Source organism: Muntiacus reevesi, chromosome 2 (genome assembly GCF_963930625.1).
Source record: "Muntiacus reevesi chromosome 2, mMunRee1.1, whole genome shotgun sequence".
Lineage (NCBI taxonomy): Eukaryota > Metazoa > Chordata > Mammalia > Artiodactyla > Cervidae > Muntiacus > Muntiacus reevesi.
Genome location: NC_089250.1, coordinates 182,145,414 through 182,167,541, shown reverse-complemented (window position 1 = coordinate 182,167,541; position 22,128 = coordinate 182,145,414). Strand labels below are relative to the sequence as shown.

Below are 22,128 nucleotides of genomic sequence, written 5' to 3'. Positions count from 1 at the left end.
AATGACAGGAAGAATATTAGGGGATTTACATTCCAATGAACTTCTGCCTTGAAATTCTTGCGGATCACTCATCTTTATTAAAAGAGTGTGCACATGATAGATTGTCGGCTATGAAAGCAAATGCGTAACTATATGTAAGATTTATCCTTGAACATAGTTAGAGGATAAATAAAGCAGCAGGGGGAGAGTTAACATCAAGGTGTGGGGCACACCTGCAGGATCGCCCTGATTCTCCCTCAGTGGGACTCCCCGCTCTTCACCCAGTGCTCTCTGACCCAAGGCCCAGACCTGCCACTTCCTCCCCATCATCACCAGGCACGTCAGGTCCCCTTCAGCCTCCTCCTGGACAGGCACCTCTTGCTTTCTTCCTTGTAAGTCACGCAGACAGTCTTTGTGATTTACATGCGAGCGAGGGGAAGGAGGAATGCAAGTACCTTGCTTGTGAACAGTGAGGACCCAGGCCTGCCTGCCCTCAGTCCCCATGGTGGAGCCTGTGATGCTGGTGAAGGTTGGAGCTCTGGCGAAAGCTTTTCCCACACTGACCACACTGGTATGGCTTCTCCCCGGTGTGGATCCGCTGGTGCAGCTTCAGGGTGGATTGCCGGCCAAAGCAGTTCCCACACTCTCCGCACGTGTAGGGCCTCTCCCCTGTGTGGACTCGCTGGTGCCTTTTCAGCTCTGAATTCCACGTGAAGCTTTTCCCACATTCATCACATTTGTAAGGTTTCTTTGCCGAGCGGGCTGGCTGGTGACTGAGACGCTGCAGGCGGCTGCTCAGGCTCCTTCTGCTCCCCTTGCTCTTCTTCAGCTCTCTCAGTGGGTGGCTTTTCAGGGGGGCGCTGATGTACTCCAGTTCCCTGCAATGTCTCTGGTAGTGAGCAAAGGGCTTCTGGGCGCTGGGGGCGCTGACCTGCCTCTGGGACAGCCGGGGCTCACTCAGACTCGCCCCTCTGGGTTCGGGACTCTGCAGGCCACTCCCTTTCGGTCTGCCCACTGACAACACACATGGCTTTGCCCCTTTAGCCCCTTCCTGCTGTGGATTCTCCTTGTTGTCACTTTTCATCCTGGGGGTCTCTACAATTAGAAAGAATATGCTTCATTTCTGGGCTTCAAAGAAAGAACCTCAGCAAAAGAGCTATGAATACACACAGTTTCTCGAAGCGCGGTTCTCCACTGGGCTGCTCACACATTAGATGCACTGGGGCACCTGTCAACCAGGCATGGTGCCCCTGCTTTCCCCCGGCTGCCGGGTCAGAAGCTCTGGAGGTAGAGCCCGAACTCTGCAGGTAACAGGGAGCCTGGGGGTATTCTGACTTATACTAAAGTTAGGGACCACGTTGTCCAACCCCTGCCTCCTTCCTACCTTTGGAAAAGGTTTAGGAAAGGAGAAATAGGAAGAAGCAAGCTCATGAGAAACTTCAACACTACAAATACACCCTCACTTATATGGACACTGACCACCACTCTCTCTTCAAATAATGATAAATCTAGTGAGTGTGGTGTTTGTGCTCATTACAAGGTTGACAGATAGCATATGTCAACTGGGATATAGGTCAGTCATGTACCCTAATTACAGAAACTATGTAACTTCTGACTACCAGGATTAAGGATCAGAAGAGAAATGAGCTTGAGTGGCCTGTGGGCAAGCTGGAGGATTCCTGCTACATGGAAGACCTATTAAACATGGCAGCCACTAGACACATGTGGCTACTGAGTACTTGGAATATGGCTTGTGTGACTGAAAAACTGAATTTTTATTTAACTTTAAATTCAGATTTAAAAAGCAGCCCACACAATTATGGTCAATTGCTTTTCAACAAGGTTGTCATGATAATTCAACGGGGTAAAGATGTCTTTTCAACAAGTGGTGCTGGAACAACTGGATTTCTATATACAAAAAAAATGAAGTTGGACCCTGACTCACAACACAAAAATTAACTCAAAATGGATCAAAGACATAAATATAACAGCTAAATCTCTTTCTCTTTGAACAGAACAAAGGTGTAAGACTTTGTGACACTGGATTAGGCAACAGTATTTTAGATATGTCACCAAAAGTACAAGCAAACAAAAAGATAAATTGGACCGCCTCAACATTCAAAACATTTGTGCTTCAAAGGATACTATCAAGAAAGTGAAAAGACAATCCACAGAAAGGGAGAAAACATTTGAAAATTATATATAAGAGTCTGGTATCCAGATAATGTAAAGAACTCTTATAACAACAATAAAAAGACCAATCTAGTTTAAAAATGAGCAAAGGATCTGAATAGACATTTCTCCAAAGAAGATATTAATACAACTGGCTAATAGGCACACAAAAAGATGCTCAACAGCAGTAGTCATAAGGGAAATAATTCAAGAGACTCCATTTCACACCTAATAGAATGGATCTAATCAAAAGCACCAACAATAACAAGTGTCAACAAAGATATAGAGAAACTGGAATCCTCATAGACTGCTGAAAATAAATTAGTGCAGCCACCTCGGAAAAGTCCAACATCAAAAAGTTAAACAGAGAGTTACCATAGGACCCGGGCTTCCCTTGTGGCTCAGCTGGTAAAGAATCCACTTGCAATGCGGGAGACCTGGGTTTGATCCCTGGGTTGGGAAGATCCCCTGCAGAAAGGAAAGGTTACCCACTCCAGTATTCTGGCCTAGAGAATTCCAGGGACTGTATAGTCCATGGGATCACAAAGAATCAGACACGACTGAACGACTTTCACTTTCACCATAGGACCCAGTAATTCCACTCCTGGAATTGGTACTGGAATTTCTCTTGGTATAGACTCAAGAGAAATGAAAACAGACACCCTCACAAAAACTTGTACACAAATGTTCACAGCAGTATTATTCATAACAGCTAAAAAGTGGAAACAACACAAATGTCTATCAACTGAAAACAAACAAAATGCCCACAGAGTGGAATATCATTCAGCCATAAAAAGGAATGAAGTACTGACACATGCTGAATATGTTCATCGCTCAGCTGTGTCCAACTATTTACAGCCCCAGGGACTGTAGCCCACCAGGCTCCTTTGTCCATGGGATTTCTGAGGTAAGAATGCTGGCGTGGGTAGCTAACCCCTTCTCCAGGGGATCTTCCTGGCCCAGGGATCGAACCCGGATCTCCTGTATTGCAGGCAGATTCTTTACCATCTGAACCACCAGGGAAGCACACTGCTATAACATAGGTGAACCCTGAGCATGAGACCCCATTCACTTTGGAATCAAATAAAAGGAGGTGGAGACAGCATGCAACCCTGCTAAGGCAGAAGGGAGTACGTGTGGTTCACTTTCTTCAGGATCATGAAGGCCAGGTTATGGGGCAGGACCTCAACCTGGACCACAGTGCCTTCTTGCCAGATGCCCTAGGTCTCAATTCCCGAGTTTTGAGAATAATCAAATCAAAGTGTTTCATTAATGTCACAGGAGGAGGAAGGGGCAGAAAATAATACCAGGAGAGTCTTTTTCCTCTAATGAGCAGAACCTTGTTCAGGGCCTTTCTAAACACGGGACAGTTTTAAGTGATGAAACTCAGCCACAGCTTGAATGGAAGTTCATCAGTGGTCATATGTGAATTTGTCTTCACTATGGCATCACTGACTCAAAGGATATGAGTTTGAGCAAGCTCTGGGAGTTGGGAGTCGGTGATGGACAGGGATGCCTGGTGTCCTGCAGTCCATGGGGTCGCAAAGAGTCGGACACTGAGCAACAGAACTGAACTGATCAGTAGCTCTGAAAGGGACAGAAAAGCAGGCTAAAACAATCCTCTTGTGTACTGGACTGTCAAAGAGTCATGAAAAGAAAATGGTAACAGCACACTTACATATAGTATTACTACCATTCTAATTAGTGAAGTTTGTTAGGGAATCAAAATCTACTATTACATACAATGGAGCAAGCATCTTTTCTCCAGATGCTTGCTCCATATTGCTCCATACAATACTGAAGAAAAGCTCAATACCTAGTCTGTGGCTTTTCAGAACCCTGAGATGCTTTGATAGAGATGAAGCGCTGATGAGAGGGAGAGAAGACACATAGAGTGTTTACCTGTCTCAGCCAATCTGGAGGTTGGTTCCTGGAGGAGCAGGGATTTTTCCCAATGACGAGGGCTCGGCTGATCCTGAGATCCTGCCTGGGATGTCTCCTCCGTGGGATGTCTCCTGGGAGTTTGCGGTTGAAAGTCTGGCAGTTCCTGTTCTTCCAGCTGGGATCCAGTTTTCTCCAAAAGCACCTTCTGGCCCTCCATACAAACAGCCACCTAGGAACAAGTCCCTTGCATTAAAGAACAACTGGAGGACTGACTGAGGGCAGCTTGACCTCTCACTGTGAGCTCAACAACAGTAATAACTGTTGTTGCCTGGAAATTTCTGATAATGTTGGGGGCGGGGGGCGGTGGGGGCAGGGTCTGGGGGGTAGGTGTCAATCTTGATAGAGACTGCTGAAACTCTCAAAGGAAGCAAAGGGAAGGATGTGTAAAATGACCAAAAGGAACCTGCTCCAAATCAGCCAATACTTCCTGAGTAAATGTTCCCACAGCTTGGCCCATTCTCAAGGTCTGGGTCATCAGAGAGCAGGCACAAATATCAGGGTCAACCAGGACACCCATGCAGTAGGTCCCTACCCTATACTGCCCTACTGCTGGAAACAGGCTCTGTAGGATTAGGAAGCAGTATGGGAAGAGGGAAGAGGTGGTTTTTAATAAACCACCCTTATCTATAAATTATTCTGCCCAAGACACTCCTGATTAAGGAAATCTAAGTAGTGATAGGGCTCTAAGAGAACTGCCCTAACCCTGTTCCTTAACTGCTTCCTCCCTAGACCCCTACTGGGATCTAACTTGAGGGTGGGAGTTGGAAGGAATACTGGTCAATTGAGCTGGAGTTCCCTGAGTCAAAGGCAATATGCTGGGACAAGAGCTAATAAAATGCCCCCCAAATCAAATTCCTCTTGTCTACCAAGAATCTTGATTGTAGGAAAGAGGGATGGGTGGGGGGAGATCTGTCAGCAAAGATTCAAGAGCTCTACTTTCTCACTGGAGTGCCTGTGGCTGCTGTTTTCTGAAAATTTGTTACACCTCCCCTCCCCAGCAGGGGTGAGGGGAGTAGGGTTCCAAACAGAGGCCAGAAGCAACGTTTGAAATTCTGGACTCCTCTCTCTAGGGAGGGGTCCAGAGACCAAACACGAACCAGATGAAAGAGAAATCCTGGGGACGACAACAAAGTACCCTCCTTACCCACTGCTTTGGTCCCTTGGCTGCTCGATGAAAATCTTCCACAAGGGTCACGATCTCCTTGCTGCTCACTGGACATCGATGCCTGGCCCGAGCCTGGATCTCTGCGGGCAGGATGTTCAGGAACTGCTCCAGCACCAACAGCTCCAAAATCTGCTCTTTGGTGTGCACCTCGGGCTGCAGCCACTGACGGCACAGCTGCCGGAGGTGGGAGAGTGCCTCCTGGGGTCCAGATGCCTCTTGATAACAAAACCGTCTAAAACTCTGGCGGGAGAGCTCAGGATCGGGCCAGTCTTTTTGCAGAGGGGGCTCCCGTTTTTCTTCTAGCTTTGCTATTATATGTCTCTCCTGCTTGGAGGAAGCCTGAATATGGGACTGCGAGCTCAAAGTTATCTCCATCTTAGCCGCCATTTTTGGGCTCAGGAGCCAGCTTCTCTCTCCTGGTAAACAGGTCAAGCCTTCGGGACCATGGCCCGAATACTAGAAAGATGCTAGAAACGAAGGTCCTCTGAGGATGTTGGAAAGGAAAGGATGCAGACAGAGGCTCCTCGTTCGCTGGCCTTGATCCCAAACTCCTGACGACAACACAGTCCCTTGGAGTGGGAAGTTTTTTGTTTTCCTGCCAGCGTCTTGAACTGTCTTGCAAAGGCGAAAAGTCATAATGTCCTAAAAGGAAACTGGGGAAAATAGTGCTTTCATTTTAGCGTCAAGCACAACAGGTCTCAGGGGAAATGCGCTGGCAGGAATGGGCTGGCAGGAATTCCTGGGAAAAGTTGAGACTGTCATCCAGGTAGCCTACACCAGCTCTCTCGCATCCTCCTCAGGCCGACCTCCAGCATCTCGCCGCGCTACAGGGCGAGCCCAGGCAAGCCCCGGCGCACGCCGAGGGTTGGGAGTTAGCGGAAACCTCCTGCGGGCGAGCAAGGTACACGGTGGCGCGCCGGTTGCTCGCCCCCGAGGTACCGAGGCCCAGCCGCTCCGGCCTCTGAGGACGCCGGGCTTCGCGCCCCAGCTGGCCCGAGCTCCACGAAGCTGCAGCACTCTGGCGCGCGGCTCGATTACGTGGCCGATGCGAACTGGGGGTGGCGCCTGCGACGACAGCGCGATCGACAGCCCTGCAACCCGCGCCCACCTGCACGCGACTCACCTCTCTGGGGACCCCGGAGCCACGGCTGGGGGCGGGGCAGAAGCCTCTTGTCGCGGACACTCCCAAGAGCTGCCGTGGAATTCTGTCACGGGAGGGCCCGCCTCCTCCGCAGAGGGGTTGGCTCCTCGGAAGCGTCCTAGCTCTCCTATTGGCTTCTGAGTCTACCGATGCTGGCCGCTGTCGCAGTGCAAGCCGGGAGTTGCAGTCCGTTTGCACGATTCGCGAGCAAGCGCAGTGGACCGATTCGAGCCCGCGCTCTGGGCGCCGACTTCCGGCGCCGAGGCTGAGCGAGTCTGGAGTCGCGCGTGCGCCTACCTTTGAGCGCTCAGCTTCCTTGCGGCCCGGGGGTCTTCGCTGGCAGTCGTCGCAGAGGCGGTTGGGCCAGGACTGTCCCGATCCCTGTGCCCGAGCGCAGACTCCCTCCGGCCAGTGACCCTGCCCATCTCGCCCCCGCTAGTACAGCGGCAATCCGCGGACTTGTTTCCTAGTCTTCAGCCGCAGATCCTAACCCTAGCCCGGGGCATCCTGGATGACGAGTGAAAAGTTAATCGGCCCGACTCCCCATCCTCGTTCTACTTTCCGCTGAGCGTACACATTTTTGAGACAGGAGTATTTTTAAATGAACTATGAATGGGATATTAGGAATCAATTAGAGTGCAGGCTCCGCCTTCTGCATGGAACTAGGGTAGCATTCATTGAATTATTCTTCATCGAGAGAAGGTGTGGGGTGTATGGAAAGGTGTAAGGCAAGGAGTGTAGTTTCTAGTCTTTGCCTTGCTGCTGAGAAACTATGCTCTGTGATGCTCCTTCGTTAAAAAGCACTGCTCACAGTACAGTGCTTTGGAAGAAAGGCAACCTGAATCCGTTTTTTACTCCTATAAACGGACTCGGGCCTTTGGAGGAGGAGTGGAATGGAAAACGGCACCTAATTGCAAAAAACTTCTGTCTTACATCCTCCCAGTTTAGCAATTTCCAGGAAATTTGGAACTTTTCTCACCTCAGCTGTATGTAAAATCCCAGAGAATTCTGACAGGCCCAGCCTATGTGAGTTGCCCACTCCTGGGGTTGGAGGAAAGGTACTGTAATGAATAGCCCCACCAGAGACAATGGAATAGAAAGGGACTTTTTCACAAAGGGAGAAGATGCTTCTGTCAGAAGTGGAGAAGGAATGCTGGGAAATAAATGCATTTCTTATCCACACTGTGTGTGTGTGTGGTGGTGGTGGTGGTGGGAGGAGGGTGTGATATTAATGAGGTTGATACTTTTCCCTCCTAAGAAAAGGAGGAATTGGGAAGCTGGATCCAAGCTTCTGAGGGTAGGCAGGACAGGGACAAGCCACAGGCACGTGGGGAGCATGAGTAGGGACAGATGGATGACCCTGTGAGGAACCGTTTGGGGAATTCACCCACAGAAATCAGGCTAGCGAGAAAAATTATGCTTTTTGATATTTTTGGTGCTTTGGCTCCTTGGATTGGAGAAGGAGTAAAAGAAAGGACAGAAATAAACAGTAAGAACTAGAGTGAAGGAATAGGGGATGATTTTATGTTTTGTTTTGTTTTGTTTCCATTCTTCTCAGCCTTGCTTCAAAGTTGAGCCTTTTTCAACTATGAGTCTGAGTCTCCCCATCTATGACAGGCTCAGGTCTCTGATTCCAAAAAGACATATTTCACTGGTATCCAGGAGACCTGCTTCCCAGGGATAGGAGATGGAATCTGAACTGCAGGATGGCAGTGACAGTCAGTGAGCCAGCAGGTTGAAGCAAAGCATGACTGCAATAAAGAGTCCCCAGGCACAACCATCCCCAAGCAAGGACTCCACGCAGGACACAGCAATCAGCCCTCCATGCTAGGCCACAGCCCTGACTACGAAGCTTCCCACCAGCACTTTCAGCAGCGCTGCTTCCAGGAAATGGAGGTGAGGAGCACCTGGTCCCCGTGAGAAGGTAGCTGGTCCCTATAAAGGTTTTAGCAAACTCTGAGAACTCTGCTGTCAGTGTCTGAGGCCTAAGACACACTCAAAAGAGCAAATCCTGGAGCTGCTGGTTTTGGAGCAGTTTCTGCCAGAACAGGTTCAGAGCTGGGTGAGGGAGCAGTGCCCAGAGAATAGTGACAAAGTTGTGGCTCTGGTTGAGGATGTACAGAGAATGGCCAGGCAACAGGTGAGAAAAGGCAGTCAGAACCCTGTGGTTTTCGTCATGAAGAAGTTGGTGTGAGCAGCACCGGAATCCAGTTACTGGAGAGGTGCTTAGTTGAGAAATTCCAGAATTCATCTGCTGCCCAGAGAATATTATTAATAGCTATATTGCATTGATCCTATGCTGTTCATCAATGGGAAGATTTTCTCGAATTTCTCATTTGCTGAAATAACTTAGACATTCATATATTCAGTGAATGCTTAGAGTCACTAATTAAAGTGGTAAAACACTCATTAGAGTTCTCCAAAACAAGGCCAGGGAAAGAACAACAATTCTTCACTCAGCAGGTCAGGAAAATTAGAGATGTTGGTGAATTTAAATCTAATCTCTCTTGCTAGAAGGTTTCTTGAAGGAGTGTGCCATGTGTTGTACGCTAAACAAAGTCACACTAGAGCCAGTCCCTGCTGCCTGGATTGATGGTCAGTTTGAAACAGTGATGAGTTTCGTATGATATCTGCATGTGGAGGGAGAGATCTGATCAGTTTGAAATCTGATCAGTGTAACATTCTTGTGTATTTTGGAAGAAGGGGGTGGTGTGAAAGGCATAGGAAAAGGAAAAGTAACAGGAAGGCTGCAGTTGTGGGTCAGGGGAGGGCTAGCCTGAGTGTGACTGTGTCTGGAGCAGGAGGCAGCCCACTGGTGCTCTGAGTTTGCATGGCTGGATTGGGATGTGCTTGCCTTTTCCAGGGAGGAGGCAGATGTGCACCTCAGCTGTAGGAGGAAGAGTTGGGGCGGGGCAGGTTGTAGATAAAATTTCATAGGATTGAAGACTAAGAGGTTCTAACATAATTTGGAGGGAGGAGCAGTGTGGTGGTGATGCATCAGAAATGGGGGAGGTTAATATATATCCGTGGTTGGGGGACTGTTGATAGTAACTAGGCTGGATGTAGAAGGGCAGGAGAGCATCTGTATGAAGTCAGAGTTTGGAGAGGAGACGAAGCACAGCAGAATTCCTCTGTACTCACAGTCACCCTAGACCCCTTGCCACTTCTGTGTGGACCATCTCTGCCTACTGTCCACCACCACCTCAGAACCGCACTCTTCACATGAATGACAACAGCATGGGAATGTGAAGGGTAAAACAGCTCTTTGAAACCCCTCAAGGAGGAGAAGGGGAGCAGGAAGGAGAAGTGAGACTCCAGCTGCCTCTCATCATCTCTCTGTCACTTTAGGCAGGAATTTGTAGTGACAGATGATGGGGTCTGTCCTCAGGTCCTGGAATCTGGGAAGGATCTGAAAATGCCCGTCGAGGAGATAGCTTCCTTGGGGGAAGCAGAGAATCACTGAGATCCCACCCCAAAAGAGTCGGACTCGACTTAGTGACTAAACAACAAACACTTGAACAGGGGGTTCATCCAGGGGAATGGACTATGAAGGGGTCACGGAGCTCTGCCCAGAGACTGTGGGGACAGTCAGAAGCTTAAGCAGGAGCCTCCGCCCTCCCCTGAGGTGTGAGGGATGATCATCTACTGGAAGTGCAGGTCTGAGCTCGAATTGGACCCTGGCCTCCAGTTTAAATGCCTTAGAGATACATCCAAAAATCAATATTTCAAATTTTAGTTGATGGTAGTAGCACTTAAAATGGGGGCAGAGATCCTTTGTGTGTTAACTTTATTACAGTTTAATGTTACTGCCTCTGAATCAGGTATTATTAAAGCATGTTGACCTTCCCTTCTGCAGAGCAGTTCTTCATGAACTTGAAAACAACCCCCTTCTCCATCTAGCTTAATCTTTTCCTAAATACATTCCTTCTACTTTTTTTCTTCCATGGCTCTTTTTTTTTAAAATTCGTCTTAGTGTTTTAGAAAAAGTTTAATAAAAAATTTAACTAAAAAAAATTAACTAAAACTAATTGAGGTGAAATTAATCACTTAATGTTAAATTAGCCATCTCAAGTGAACCATTCAGTTGCATCTAGTACAGTCACAATGTTGTACTATGATCACCTCTATCGTGTTCCAAAACACTTTACACTCCCTCCTGCTCCGCCTCTCCCAAATAAACCCCATGCCCATTAAGCAGTTGCTCCTCATTCTCTCTCCATGGATTTGCCTGTTTTGGACATTTTACAGGAAGAATCCTGTAATACATGTTGTTTCTAGCCTCTCTCATTTATGTTTCCAGTCTACAAAAGTATCACTTCTTGGTCTGTTTTTAGGGCTGCATAATATGCCACTGGAGAGGGAAATGGCAACCCACTCCAGTATTCTTGCCCGTGGAGAATCCCATGGACAGAGGAGCCTGGTGGGCTGCTGTTCATAGGGTCACAAAGAATCGGACACGACTGAGTGACTTAGCACAATAAGCCACTGCATAGCCAGACCAAGGCTCTGTCTTTATGTCTCCTTCTGTGAAGCACTTTGGCTGCATACATTTCTAGATTAGCTAAAGGCTACTGCTGCCTTTCCTGCTTAATTTGAAACTGCTGTTACAGGTTACTAAGTAATTTTTTAAAGCCACCTCATCTTTATGTAACTCAGATCCTAGAGAAAAACACTGTGTCTTCATGCATTTTAAAAAGGCAAGCTTCTGTTGATGAAATGGAAAACCATCTAAGAGTTTACCTGCTTTTGTATTTTTCAAGCAAAGTAATTACACTATCAGTATCTCTGAAAACTTTGCTGTTTAGAATTTATTTTACTCTGAATCTTTGGGAACATCTGTGCTCTTTGGTGTCTGATTTCTGAGGCTCAGGGGTCTGAGTAAAGGGGGCGGGACTCACCATGTTCCACATTCGGCTCTGGTAGCTTGCTGTGCCCGCAGGCGGCTCAGATCCCAGGTGGTGAAGCCTCCCCAGGTGGTCACAGATCTCTGAGTGTCCTCTGAAGTTCTGCTAGTAAGTTAGCAAAATGTACCATTTTCTTTGTACTATTCTTGAAGGTGGGGGTCTGAGAAAGAATTAATTCTCTTGGTTTGAAAAAATAGAAGGATTGAGTTCCTATGGTTTTTTTTAAGAGCATTATGATTATCTCTGGGTGGTTGGACAAGGAGACATTCTCTCCCCCCTGCTATATATATACACACACATATATATACACACACACACCATGCACATATTTCTTTACAATGAAAAAAAAAACTTTTTATTTTAAAAAAGCTATTGTGTCAGGAGGGATCTAGTAAAAGGAACTTAGTAACACAGAGACAGGCTATACCAGTGATCCTGAAACCTGACTGTGCACCAGACTCACCTGAGGGCATGTGAAACCGAATCCCAGGCCTCACCCCAGAGCTGCTGATTCTTTAGATCTGAGGTGGAGCCCAGGAATATGCATCTCTGGTGCGCTCCCAGGTGCTGCTGGGGCTGCAGGCTTTGGCACCCCACTTGCAACCTCTGCTCCGTGACTGTTATGTGGAGACTGCCCTTTGACAGTGGCTGTTTTCTCCCCTAGCCTGGCTTAATCCAAAGGTTTCTGGGAACCACAGAAGAGGGGTCTCGGAGACCAGGAGACAGGTGCTGGGGCCCCAGTGAGCTGTGTTTGACACCTTTTATCTCTTTAAGTTCCCATTTCACCTTGCACTCCCACTCACCCTAAAAATCTTTTTTTCTAGAGATGTTGGAAAGATTACTATGTGGTCCACTGAGTTTCTCTTGGGTTGTCCCCTTGTTTTGTCCACGGACAAACATGATGTGGCTCTTTACCCACCCTGACCCTTCTCGGGGAGGCCTGACCTCCCCTTGCCTTTCTCTGCCCCTGATTTGATAACCGTGGTCCTGTCTCTGCCCCAGTGACAACCTGGTCTGGATCAGAGAACATGCAGAGACCCCAGATAGTATGGGCAGCAGGCAGAGGGAAAAGCCTAAGGCTTCTTCCACAAGGGAGACTAGAGTGAAAGCCCACAAGACACCAGGAACTGGGGAAGAAAAATCAAGAATGGAGCACAAGAGCCTGACTCAGCAGACGGGTCAGAGGCAAGCAAGACAGAGACATCAAAAACAAAAGAGAATCGGAAATGGGATGATACGAAGGAAGAAGAAATGAACGAGCCTCTTCTGAGGTCCAGGTAAGTGTTTGGGTGCTCTGAGCTAAAAAGAGGCTGGGCAGGCATTCCAGTGTCAGGAAGGCAATGAGGAGGTTCTCCAGGGAGAGTAAGGAGAAACCTGCATCCCAGCAGAGGATGAACCACTGAAGGCTTTATACTGGGAGGAGACCTGCACACATCTCCTGTGTGGGAAAAACTGCTCTCATCGCTCTCAGAGTTCTCTCTCTCACCACCATCCAGTCCCTAAACTGGAAAAGGCTTCTAAATGTCACGAATGTGGGAAAAGCTTTAGTTGAAGTCCTTATCTTGTTCGACACCAAAGAATCCAGAGAGAAACCTCCCAAGTGCAGTGAGTGTGGGAAAGGCTTCAGCAAGCGCTCCAGCCTCACCGCCCACATGAGAACTCACACAGGGGAGAGACCCTACCAGTGTGGGGAATGTGGGAAAAGCTTCAACCAGAGCTGAAGCCTCACTGTTCCCCAGAGGACCCACACAGAGGAGAAGCCATATTAGTGTGCGGTCTGTGGGAAAAGATTCAACAACAGCTTCCAGTTCAGCACTTATGGTGAGTCCACGCTGAGGAGAGCCCCACAGTTGCGGGCAGTGTGAGAAAAACTTCAACAACGGCTCCTAATTGAGAGCCCACCAGAACCCCACACGAGGGAAAAACCTCACCAGTGCTCTCAGAGTGAGAAAAGCTTCACTACAAGTCCTGCCCTGAATGGTCTAGTGGTTTTCCCCACTTTCTTCAATTTAAGTCTGAATTTGGCAATAAGGAGTTCATGATCTGAGCCACAGTCAGCTCCCGGTCTTGTTTTTGCTGACTGTATAGAGCTTCTCCATCTTTGGCTGCAAAGAATATAATCAATCTGATTTTGGTGTTGACCATCTGGTGATGTCCATGTGTAGAGTCTTCCCTTGTGTTGGAAGAGGGTGTTTGTGATGACCAGTGCGTTCTCTTGGCAGAACTCTATTAGCCTCTGCCCTGCTTCATTCTGTACTCCAAGGTCAAATTTGCCTGTTACTCCAGGTGTTACTTGACTTCCTACTTTTGCATTCCAGTCCCCTATAATGAAAAGGATATCTTTTCGAGTGTTAGTTCTAGAAGGTCTTCTAGTTCTTCATCAAACCATTCAACTTCAGCTTCTTCAGCATTACTGGTCGGGGCATAGACTTAGATTACCATAATATTGAATGGTTTGCCTTGGAAACAAACAGAGATCTTTCTGTTGTTTTTGAGATTGCATCCAAATACTGCATTTTGGACTCTTCTGTTGACTATGATGGCTATTCCATTTCTTCTAAGGGATTCTTGCCCACAGTAGTAGATATAATGGTCATCTGAGTTAAATTCACCCAATCCAGTCCATCTTAGTTTGCTGATTCCTATAATGTTGATGTTCACTCTTGCCATCTCCTGTTTGACCACTTCCAATTTGCCTTGATTCATGGACCTAACATTCCAGGTTTCCATGCAATACTGCTCTTTACAGCATTGGCCCTTGCCTTTATCACCAGTCCCATCCACAACTGGGTGTTGTTTTTGCTTTGGCTCCATCCCTTCATTCTTTCTGGAGTTATTTCTCCACTGATCTCGAGTAGTATATTGGGCATCTACCGACCAGGAGAGTTCATCTTTCAGTGTCCTATCTTTTTGTCTTTTCATACTGTTCAAGGCAAGGATACTGAAGTGGCTTGCCATTCCCGTCTCCAGTGGACCACATTCTGTCAGACCTCTCCACCATGACCCGGCTGTCTTGGGTGGCCCCACATGGCATGGCTTAGTTTCATTAAGTTAGACAAGGCTGTGGTCCATGTGATCAGATGGCTAGTTGTCTGTGATTGTGGTTTCAGTCTGTCTGCCCTCTGATGCCCTCTCTCAGCGCCTACTGTCTTACTTGGGTTTCTCTTACGTTGGACGTGGGGTACCTCCTCTTGGTCGCCACCCCTGACCTTGGACGTGGGATAGTTCCTCTCGGCCGCTCCTGTGCTGTCTCAGCCTTATGACTATACAGTGGAAGTGAGAAATAGATTTAAGGGAGTAGATCTGATAGACAGAGTGCCTGATGAACTATGGACGGAGGTTCATGACATTGTACAGGAAACAGGAATCAAGACCATCCCCAAGAAAAAGAAATGCAAAAAAAGCAAAATGACTGTCTGAGGAGGCCTTACACTCCCACTCCTGGGTGTGCAGTGATCAGGGAAACTGGGATGCAGCTGCTGGACTCCTGAAATTCTTCGAGTGCCTCCACCCTCCAAACTGCCTTACCCTGTAGTCTGCTGGGCAGGAGAAGGGACGCAGAGCACTAGAGCACCCAGCCCTGGCCTGTCAGTGTTTTAGGGGTGTCTGGAGCAGGCAGTAAGAACTGGAGAGTATCTTCAGTTATTCATTCATTCAGAAAATATCTGATTGCCTATAAAGTACCAGGTATTACACAGAAGCCAAATAGAAGGCAGTGAGTGAAACACACTGTATTTTCCTTCCAGAACCAGCCTCACTGGGCCCCTCAGAAATAGAGTACATCAGGCAGCACCACCCAGCCCGCAAGCCCTAGGATCTGAGTCCCAGCTCTGCAGGGCTACTCTTCCAAGCTTCCAAGTTCTGATGAACCCAACCTTTCTCCTGTAATGCCACTACTCCCTGTGTGGTCACAGCTTCCTATGGTTACCCCCTCTGTTACCTTAGTGTCTGCATCCCACTGACAAATCAGCTTGATCACTGCACCAGCCACTTGAGAATAAATTTGAAGTAGGCTGTACAAAAGGCAACATCCCAGGTCTACCCCTTTCCTCTGATGTGTAACTTATACTCCTGGTTTGCTTCAGCCCTTCAGATACCAATTAAAAGGCCCAGTTTTCCCCTGTACATTTAATGCTGGGGCTCTCCATATAGGGTCTACAGCTCCCTTCCTCACTGAAACATTTTAACTAATTGATACAGTTTTTCAGTTGACAGTATTCCTTTTATCCCAAGGACTGAGAACCACTTCCTACAGACAAGATTGAATAAATATTCTCACAACCCAGAGTACACCGAAGTCTACATACCTTGCCTTTTCACACATCTGCTCTGGTTCCTCAGCCTAAATGGGGTCACAGCCAAATGGCAGATGGAGTCACAGCCAAAGCCAGAAAACCAACCTTTCAGGCCTCCTACCAGACTTCTCTTGTCACCTCCTTTCTGCCTCTCCTATGAGGGACTGCCTTACCAGTCAGTTTGGGAACAGCCAGGACTTCTGGGGTCCTGGGCCAGACTGTGCCCATGTCATTGCTGACATAACAGGCAAATCCTTGCATTCATCATCATCAGCTCCAGCTTCCATGCAGTCCTGTTGCTCATCCTCAGCTCGGCTTCTGGGTAGAGAGCAAGAAAAGGATAGAGGGGCTTCACAGGTGCAGGTCACAGGATGCTAACCTTTAACCTGGCTACTCCCTGTGGTATGGAAGTTGCCCTGAAGGACTCTGAGCTTCTGCCACCCTGTTCTGGCATCTGGAGGAAGTTGTGCTCCTGAAATCTCTTGGGCATTCCCTATGCAGTTGGCCATTCCAGTGGCACTTCTGGAGTTTTCCATAAATTGGGGATTTACTGAGATTTGCAAATAAAGTCTGGGTTTCCTAGTAGCCCCAAAGCACACCTGCTATCATGGGTTAAGTGACTTGCACAGTGACTAAAGTGTAAGAGCTAGATTTTGAACCTGAGTCAAATCAATTTCAAAACCTTTAATTTTTCACTCTCTCAACATTCTGGTTACCAATTTCTGTGAAACCTTGAAACACAGACCTTATATTACATGTTCAAACCACCAGGACAGCCTTTTTATGGCAGGGGCCATAGGCCCAGCCTCCTTGGAAGGCACAGCTGAGGTTTCATGTCACACCCATTATGACCAACTACCTCCCAAGGATGCTGTCATCCCTGGCGCTAAATTAAGAGCTCGTTAATCACACAATGTAGATTAGACATGATCCTAAGAACTTTTACAGCCCAAAGTGAGAAAAAGCAGAAAGAGATCAAATAAAAAGAAACAAAAGGAGACATCAGAGATCTCACTTTTTGCAGAGGATGGTCAAGGGGTGCCCCTTCCATGGAGGCATGGTATGTGTGACTGGGCAGAACAGAAGAGTAAGAATCCCAGTACCCTGCCTGACAGTGGCAGGGTCTTCTTGGTCTGGGCAGCTAGGCCTCTCCAATAAAAACTTCATCTCTACTTCACTTTGCTAAGTTTGGGTGAGAAGGCACAGATTTTTTTCCCCAACTCATGTCAGTGTTACCTAATGGAAATGCTTTGACTATTAGGTGGATCGAGTGTCCAGTCTCAGCTCAAGTTCACAGTAACTTACCTTAGGGAAAATATTCAACTTCTGTAACCTACTTTTTGTCATGTGAGCATAACTACGCTGACCTTGCAGCATGGAGAAAAAGATTAGAAATGCTATTTGTAAAGCATCTGGCCCAGTGCTTTGGCACGTACAAGATGTAGAGTAAATGGTTTGTGGTGACAGTAACAAAAGCTCCACCTTAAAGGAACTCCTTTGTAGCATATCCCACTACTTGATATATATTTATTGGTTTAATGTCTATCATCTGTATAAGAATGTAAGATTCTTGGAGAACGGATGATTTGTTCATTCCTGAATCACAGCACCAGATAAATATTTTGTAAAGGAATGAAAGGGCAAAACAAACAAGGAAGTCTGGGTCTTTACACCTGATTAACTGGGTGTCCAGTACTTAAGCATTATAAAGACTATGAAAGGAGGCAAAGACCGGTCTCTGGCTGAAATGTCCCTGAGCTCTCTCTTTCTCCCCTTGGTGTCCACTCCATGGCTCCAGGGTGGGATTTTCACGCTTCACCACCATTGATATTTGGGACTAGACAGGCCTTTGTTGTCTGTGTTGGCGGGTGGCCTACGCATCATAGGATGTCTAGCTGCACCCTTGGCCTCCACCTTAGCTATCAGGAGCACCCACCAGTCCTGACAATGATTGCAGATTCTGCCAAATATCTTTGAGGGGCAACATTGCCCACGGTTAAGAACTCCTGGTCTAGGGGCATTATCATTAGGCCAGGCTGGTACAAGTGTCTCCTCCCATCTGTCACCTGGTCTTCCTACAGAGACGAGCAGATCCTTTCTACAAAACTAATCCAACTGAATAAACTACTCTGCTCAAAAGCCTTCAAGACTCCTTAAAGCCGCTGAAATAAGCCAATACCACCTAACTTGCAGGGTTCCCCCTTGCATTTAAGACCTAATCTACACCTCCAGCCTCACTGCCCACTCTCCTATACACAGCCTACAATTCAGCACAAGTGAGTTGCTCCCACATCTTGGAACAGGCTGTTTCCAGCCTTAGTGCCTTTGCCCCCCACCCAAACTTCAGAAGACATGATTTCATTCTTTCCCAAACAACTGAACACTGTGGGTTGCTAGTCTCCATTCCACCCATAAGGTAACTGATGTCTTCAGTTCAGTTCAGTCGCTCAGTCATGTCTAACTCTTTGCAGCCCTGTGGACTGCAGCACACCAGCCTTCCCTGTCCATCACCAACTCCCAGAGCTTGCTCAAACTCATGTCCATTGAGTCAGTGATGCCATCCAACCATCTCATCCTCTGTCATCCCCTTCTCCTCCTGCCTTCAATCTTTCCCAGCACCAGGGTCTTTTCAAATGAATCAGTTCTTCACATCAGGTGGCCAAAGTATTGGAGTTTCAGCTTCAACATCAGTCCTTCCAATGAATATTCAGGACTGATTACCTTTAGGATAGACTGGTTGGATCTCCTTGAAGTCCAAGAGACTCTCAAGAGTCTTCTTCAATACCACACTTCAAAAGCATCAATTCTTCGGCACTCAGCTTTCTTTATAGTCCAACTCTCACATCTGTACATGACTACTGGAAAAACCATAGCTTTGACTAGAAGGACCTTTGTTGGCAAAGTAATGTCTCTGCTTTTTAATATGCTGTCTGTGTTGGTCATACCTTTTCCAAGGAGCAAGCATCTTTTAATTTCATGGATGCAGTCACCATCTGCAGTGATTTTGGAGCCCAAGAAAATAAAGTCTGTCACTGTTTCTATTGTTTCCCCATCTATTTGCCATGAAGTGATGGGACCGGATACCATGATCTTTCTGAATGTTGAGTTTTAAGCCAACTTTTTCACTCTCCTCTTTCACTTTCATCAAGAGGCTCTTTAGTTCTTCACTTTCTTCCATAAGATATCTGGATATTTGAGGTTATTGATATTTCTCCCAGCAATCTTGATTCCAGCTTGTGCTTCATCCAGCCCAGCGTTTCTCATGATGTACTCTGTGTACTGTGTACTCTTTATACACGTACACAGTAGCATTTGAACTGTGGTGCTGGAGAAGACGTGAAGAGTACCTTGGATGGCAAGGAGATCAAACCAGTCAATCATAAAAGAAATCAACCCTGAATATTTATTGGAAGGACTGACGATAAAGCTGAAGCCTCAGTATTTGGCCACAGGACTTGAAGAACCAACTCATTGGAAAAAACTGATACTAGGAAAGATTGAGGGCAGGAGGAGAAAGGGGTGGCAGAGGATGAGATGGTTGTATTGCATCACCAAATCAATGAACAGGTTTGAGCAAACTCCACGAGATAGTGAAGGACAGGGAAGCCTGGCGTTCTGCGGTCTGTGTGGCCACAAAGAGTGGGAACCGACTTAGCAACTGAACAATAACAACACAGTAACTTATCCTGACACCAATCCTATGAAGCCAATTCTGTGATCATCCTCTAGATGAGAAAATTGCAATAGTGTTTAAGTGACTGTGTAATCACAGAAGTAGGACTAGAACTCGCTTCTAACCCAATGCTTTTTCCCCTATGTTTTAATTTTTTCATATACCAAAAGTACTGCAAAACATTCTCACTTAAAAAAATGAATTCTCTCATCTCTTATCTCCAAAATTACACTCCCTCTCCAGAGGAAATAACTGTTTAGTGTGTGTATCTTGCTGGGCCATAATCTGCAATTTTCCCTGCTTAGTATATCTTCAAGCTTTTCTGTTTCAATATATCAACCTCATTTTTTTTTAAACTCCTGTCTTTGTCATTCCCCATTATGAGTTTGCTCTTAAATCATTTTCCTTTTGATGAACATTCGGATACATTCCTAATTTTCAAATGTGTGTGTCATTCTGGATTGGGATATTCTGGATATATTTTGAAGAGGGAGCTGATGGGTTGGGATGACAGTGTGAGGAAAAGAATAGTGGCAGCTTCTCCCTGCCTTTATTCTGACCCCACTTCATCTATCTATCAGTTATAAACAACCTGGTTGTACAGTGAGAGAAGCTCTCCATCAGCATATAAATGGAGAGAATTGGGATGTGAAATAGACTAGTAAATCTCCTCAGGGTAAATACTCCATCTTTTGATTAAGTATAACTCATCTTTGATAGAGGAATATTCTCCAAGCACTCCGAACATACACTATCTGCTTTGATCCTTACATTGTTCCTGCCATCTACTATATTCATTTTTCAGATGATGAAAAAGAGTGCCAGAGAGGGTTAATAAAACATAAACCTGAGACATCATGATGTGGAAGTAAGCAAGGAAATGCTCAAGGAATATGGGGACAAGTCAAAAAAACAAAAGTCAGCATGAATGGAATCCCAGTGGTTAAACAGGGGAGAACAATATAATGTTATCAACAAGTTATAAACCATAGAATAAAACAGGAAACACTGATTCTGTAAGATACTCATAAATAAAAGAATTACCTGAGTTTAATTAGTATCAGGATATTTAAGTAGTTTCAAAGTGCATGTGTGCATGCTAAGTCGCTTCAGTCATTTCCAACTCTTTGTGCCCCCATGGACAGTAGTTCTGCAGGCTCCTCTGTCCATAGGTTTCTCCAGAAAAGAATACTGGAGTGGGTTTTCATGCCTTCCTCCAGGGTGTTTTCCCAACCCAGGGATTGAACCCACAACTCTTAGGTCTCCTGCATTGATAGGTGGGTTCTTTACCACTAGTGCCACCTGGGAAGCCTCGGTTTCAAAGTACTTCCCCATAAAATCCTTAATTACAAAGCAGGAAATAATGGAACAGTCTAGCAGACACCACCCTCATTTAGTGATCCAAGTAACATCATTAGTAATGAGAGACATTGAAATTTACACCACTTATCTTAGCCTGCTTAGGCTGCCACAACTGATTACCACAGACTGAGTGACTTGAACAACAGGAATTAATTTTCTCACAATTATGAACCCTGGAAACCCAAGGTTAAGGTTCTGGAAGAATTGTTCCTGGTGAGGGCTTTTTCCTGGCTTACAGAAGCTTGCTTTGTCCACACTTGGCCTTTCCTTTGAGTGTGTGTGGAGAAAGACCTTCCTCCCCTTCCTCTCTTTGTAAGGTCACCAATCCCATCAGACCGGGGGGCGGGGAGGCGGGCACACCCTTATGATACCACTTAACCCTAATTACCTTCTAAAGGTCTTATGACCAAATTAATTACATTGGGGCTTAGGGCTTGAATGTATGAATTTTTGGGTATAGTAGATAATTCAGTCCATAGCATCACCTGATAGCATACAATGAGAAGAAGGCAACATCATGTTTGAGGAATTCCTGACAAAGATAACCTGAATCTAACTATAAGGAAACATAAACTCAAATAGAGATATGTCCCACTAAATAACTGGATGATCTTTTAAAGTGTCTGGGTCCCAAAAGTGAAGAGACGATGGAGGAACCATTTCAGACTGACCGAGACTAAGGAGACTTGACAGTTACACCCAATATGTGATTTGGAACAGAATACTTTTGCTATGAAAGACACAGTAGAGACAACTGATAAAATTGGAATGGGGTCTCAGGATTAAATAGTATAATGTATTGATGCTCATTTAGTAATTTTGGTGTCTACGTGGAGGTCCTATAGGAGAATGTCCTTGTTTGTTATAGATACACCATAAAATATTTGAGGGAAGACAGAGTATCATATTGTCAACTTACTCTCAAATGACCTGGGGAGGGGAAAGCCCTTTATATCATGCTTCCAACTTTCCTGTAAGTTTATGATTATTTCAAAAAGAAAAAAGATTTGGAAGAGGCACAAGTTTTAGAGTCAAATGCACTTGGGTCTGATTACCAGCCCTAGTACTGTGTGCTGTAAGCATGTTTCACCTTGGGCTACAATGTGCTCACCTTAAAATGGGGATGGTATAAGTTATCATGAGGATTAGAGGAGCTGATTCATGTAAAGAGGTTAGATTGTTACCTAGCCCAGAGTAAGTACCCAGTAAAGTCAGTGTGTTCAAATCATCTATATAGTCAAATAAATGACATTTTCACCCAATAATTAGCCTGTAATTTCACACTCACATGATAGAGTATAAGTTTACAAAGCCAAAGTCACTTTTCAATTCCTATTTCTCATCATCTCCTTTATCCCAACATCTCCTAACCTCAGCTGTGGAATTGAGCTTGAAGGCTGTGAAGACAGGGGAAGGACTGACTGTTTTAATTGGAAGGTTCAAAACTTAGTCACTGAACTCATTTTGCTAGTTTACAGTGCAGGTTAGGATCT

At 46.1% G+C, this 22,128-nt stretch overlaps 1 protein-coding gene across 2 annotated transcripts; it reads right to left on the bottom strand.

Annotated features, from left to right (window-relative positions):
- Nucleotides 1-60: 60 nt before the first annotated feature.
- ZNF174 (zinc finger protein 174) lies at nt 61-6,488 on the bottom strand. 2 transcript variants are annotated; one of them, XM_065924183.1, is made up of 5 exons: nt 6,384-6,488; nt 5,240-5,913; nt 4,054-4,264; nt 2,527-2,619; nt 61-1,074 (listed from the first exon to the last, which is right to left on the bottom strand). In XM_065924183.1, the coding sequence occupies exons 2-5, from the start codon at nt 5,645-5,647 to the stop codon at nt 473-475; spliced, it is 1,314 nt and encodes a 437-aa protein (XP_065780255.1). In that variant the 5' UTR covers nt 5,648-5,913; nt 6,384-6,488; the 3' UTR covers nt 61-472. The 2 variants fall into 2 exon arrangements, with proteins under 2 accessions (XP_065780255.1, XP_065780257.1); XM_065924185.1 differs by lacking the exon at nt 2,527-2,619 and having other exon boundaries at nt 5,240-6,462.
- Between the last annotated feature and the right edge of the window lie 15,640 nt (nt 6,489-22,128).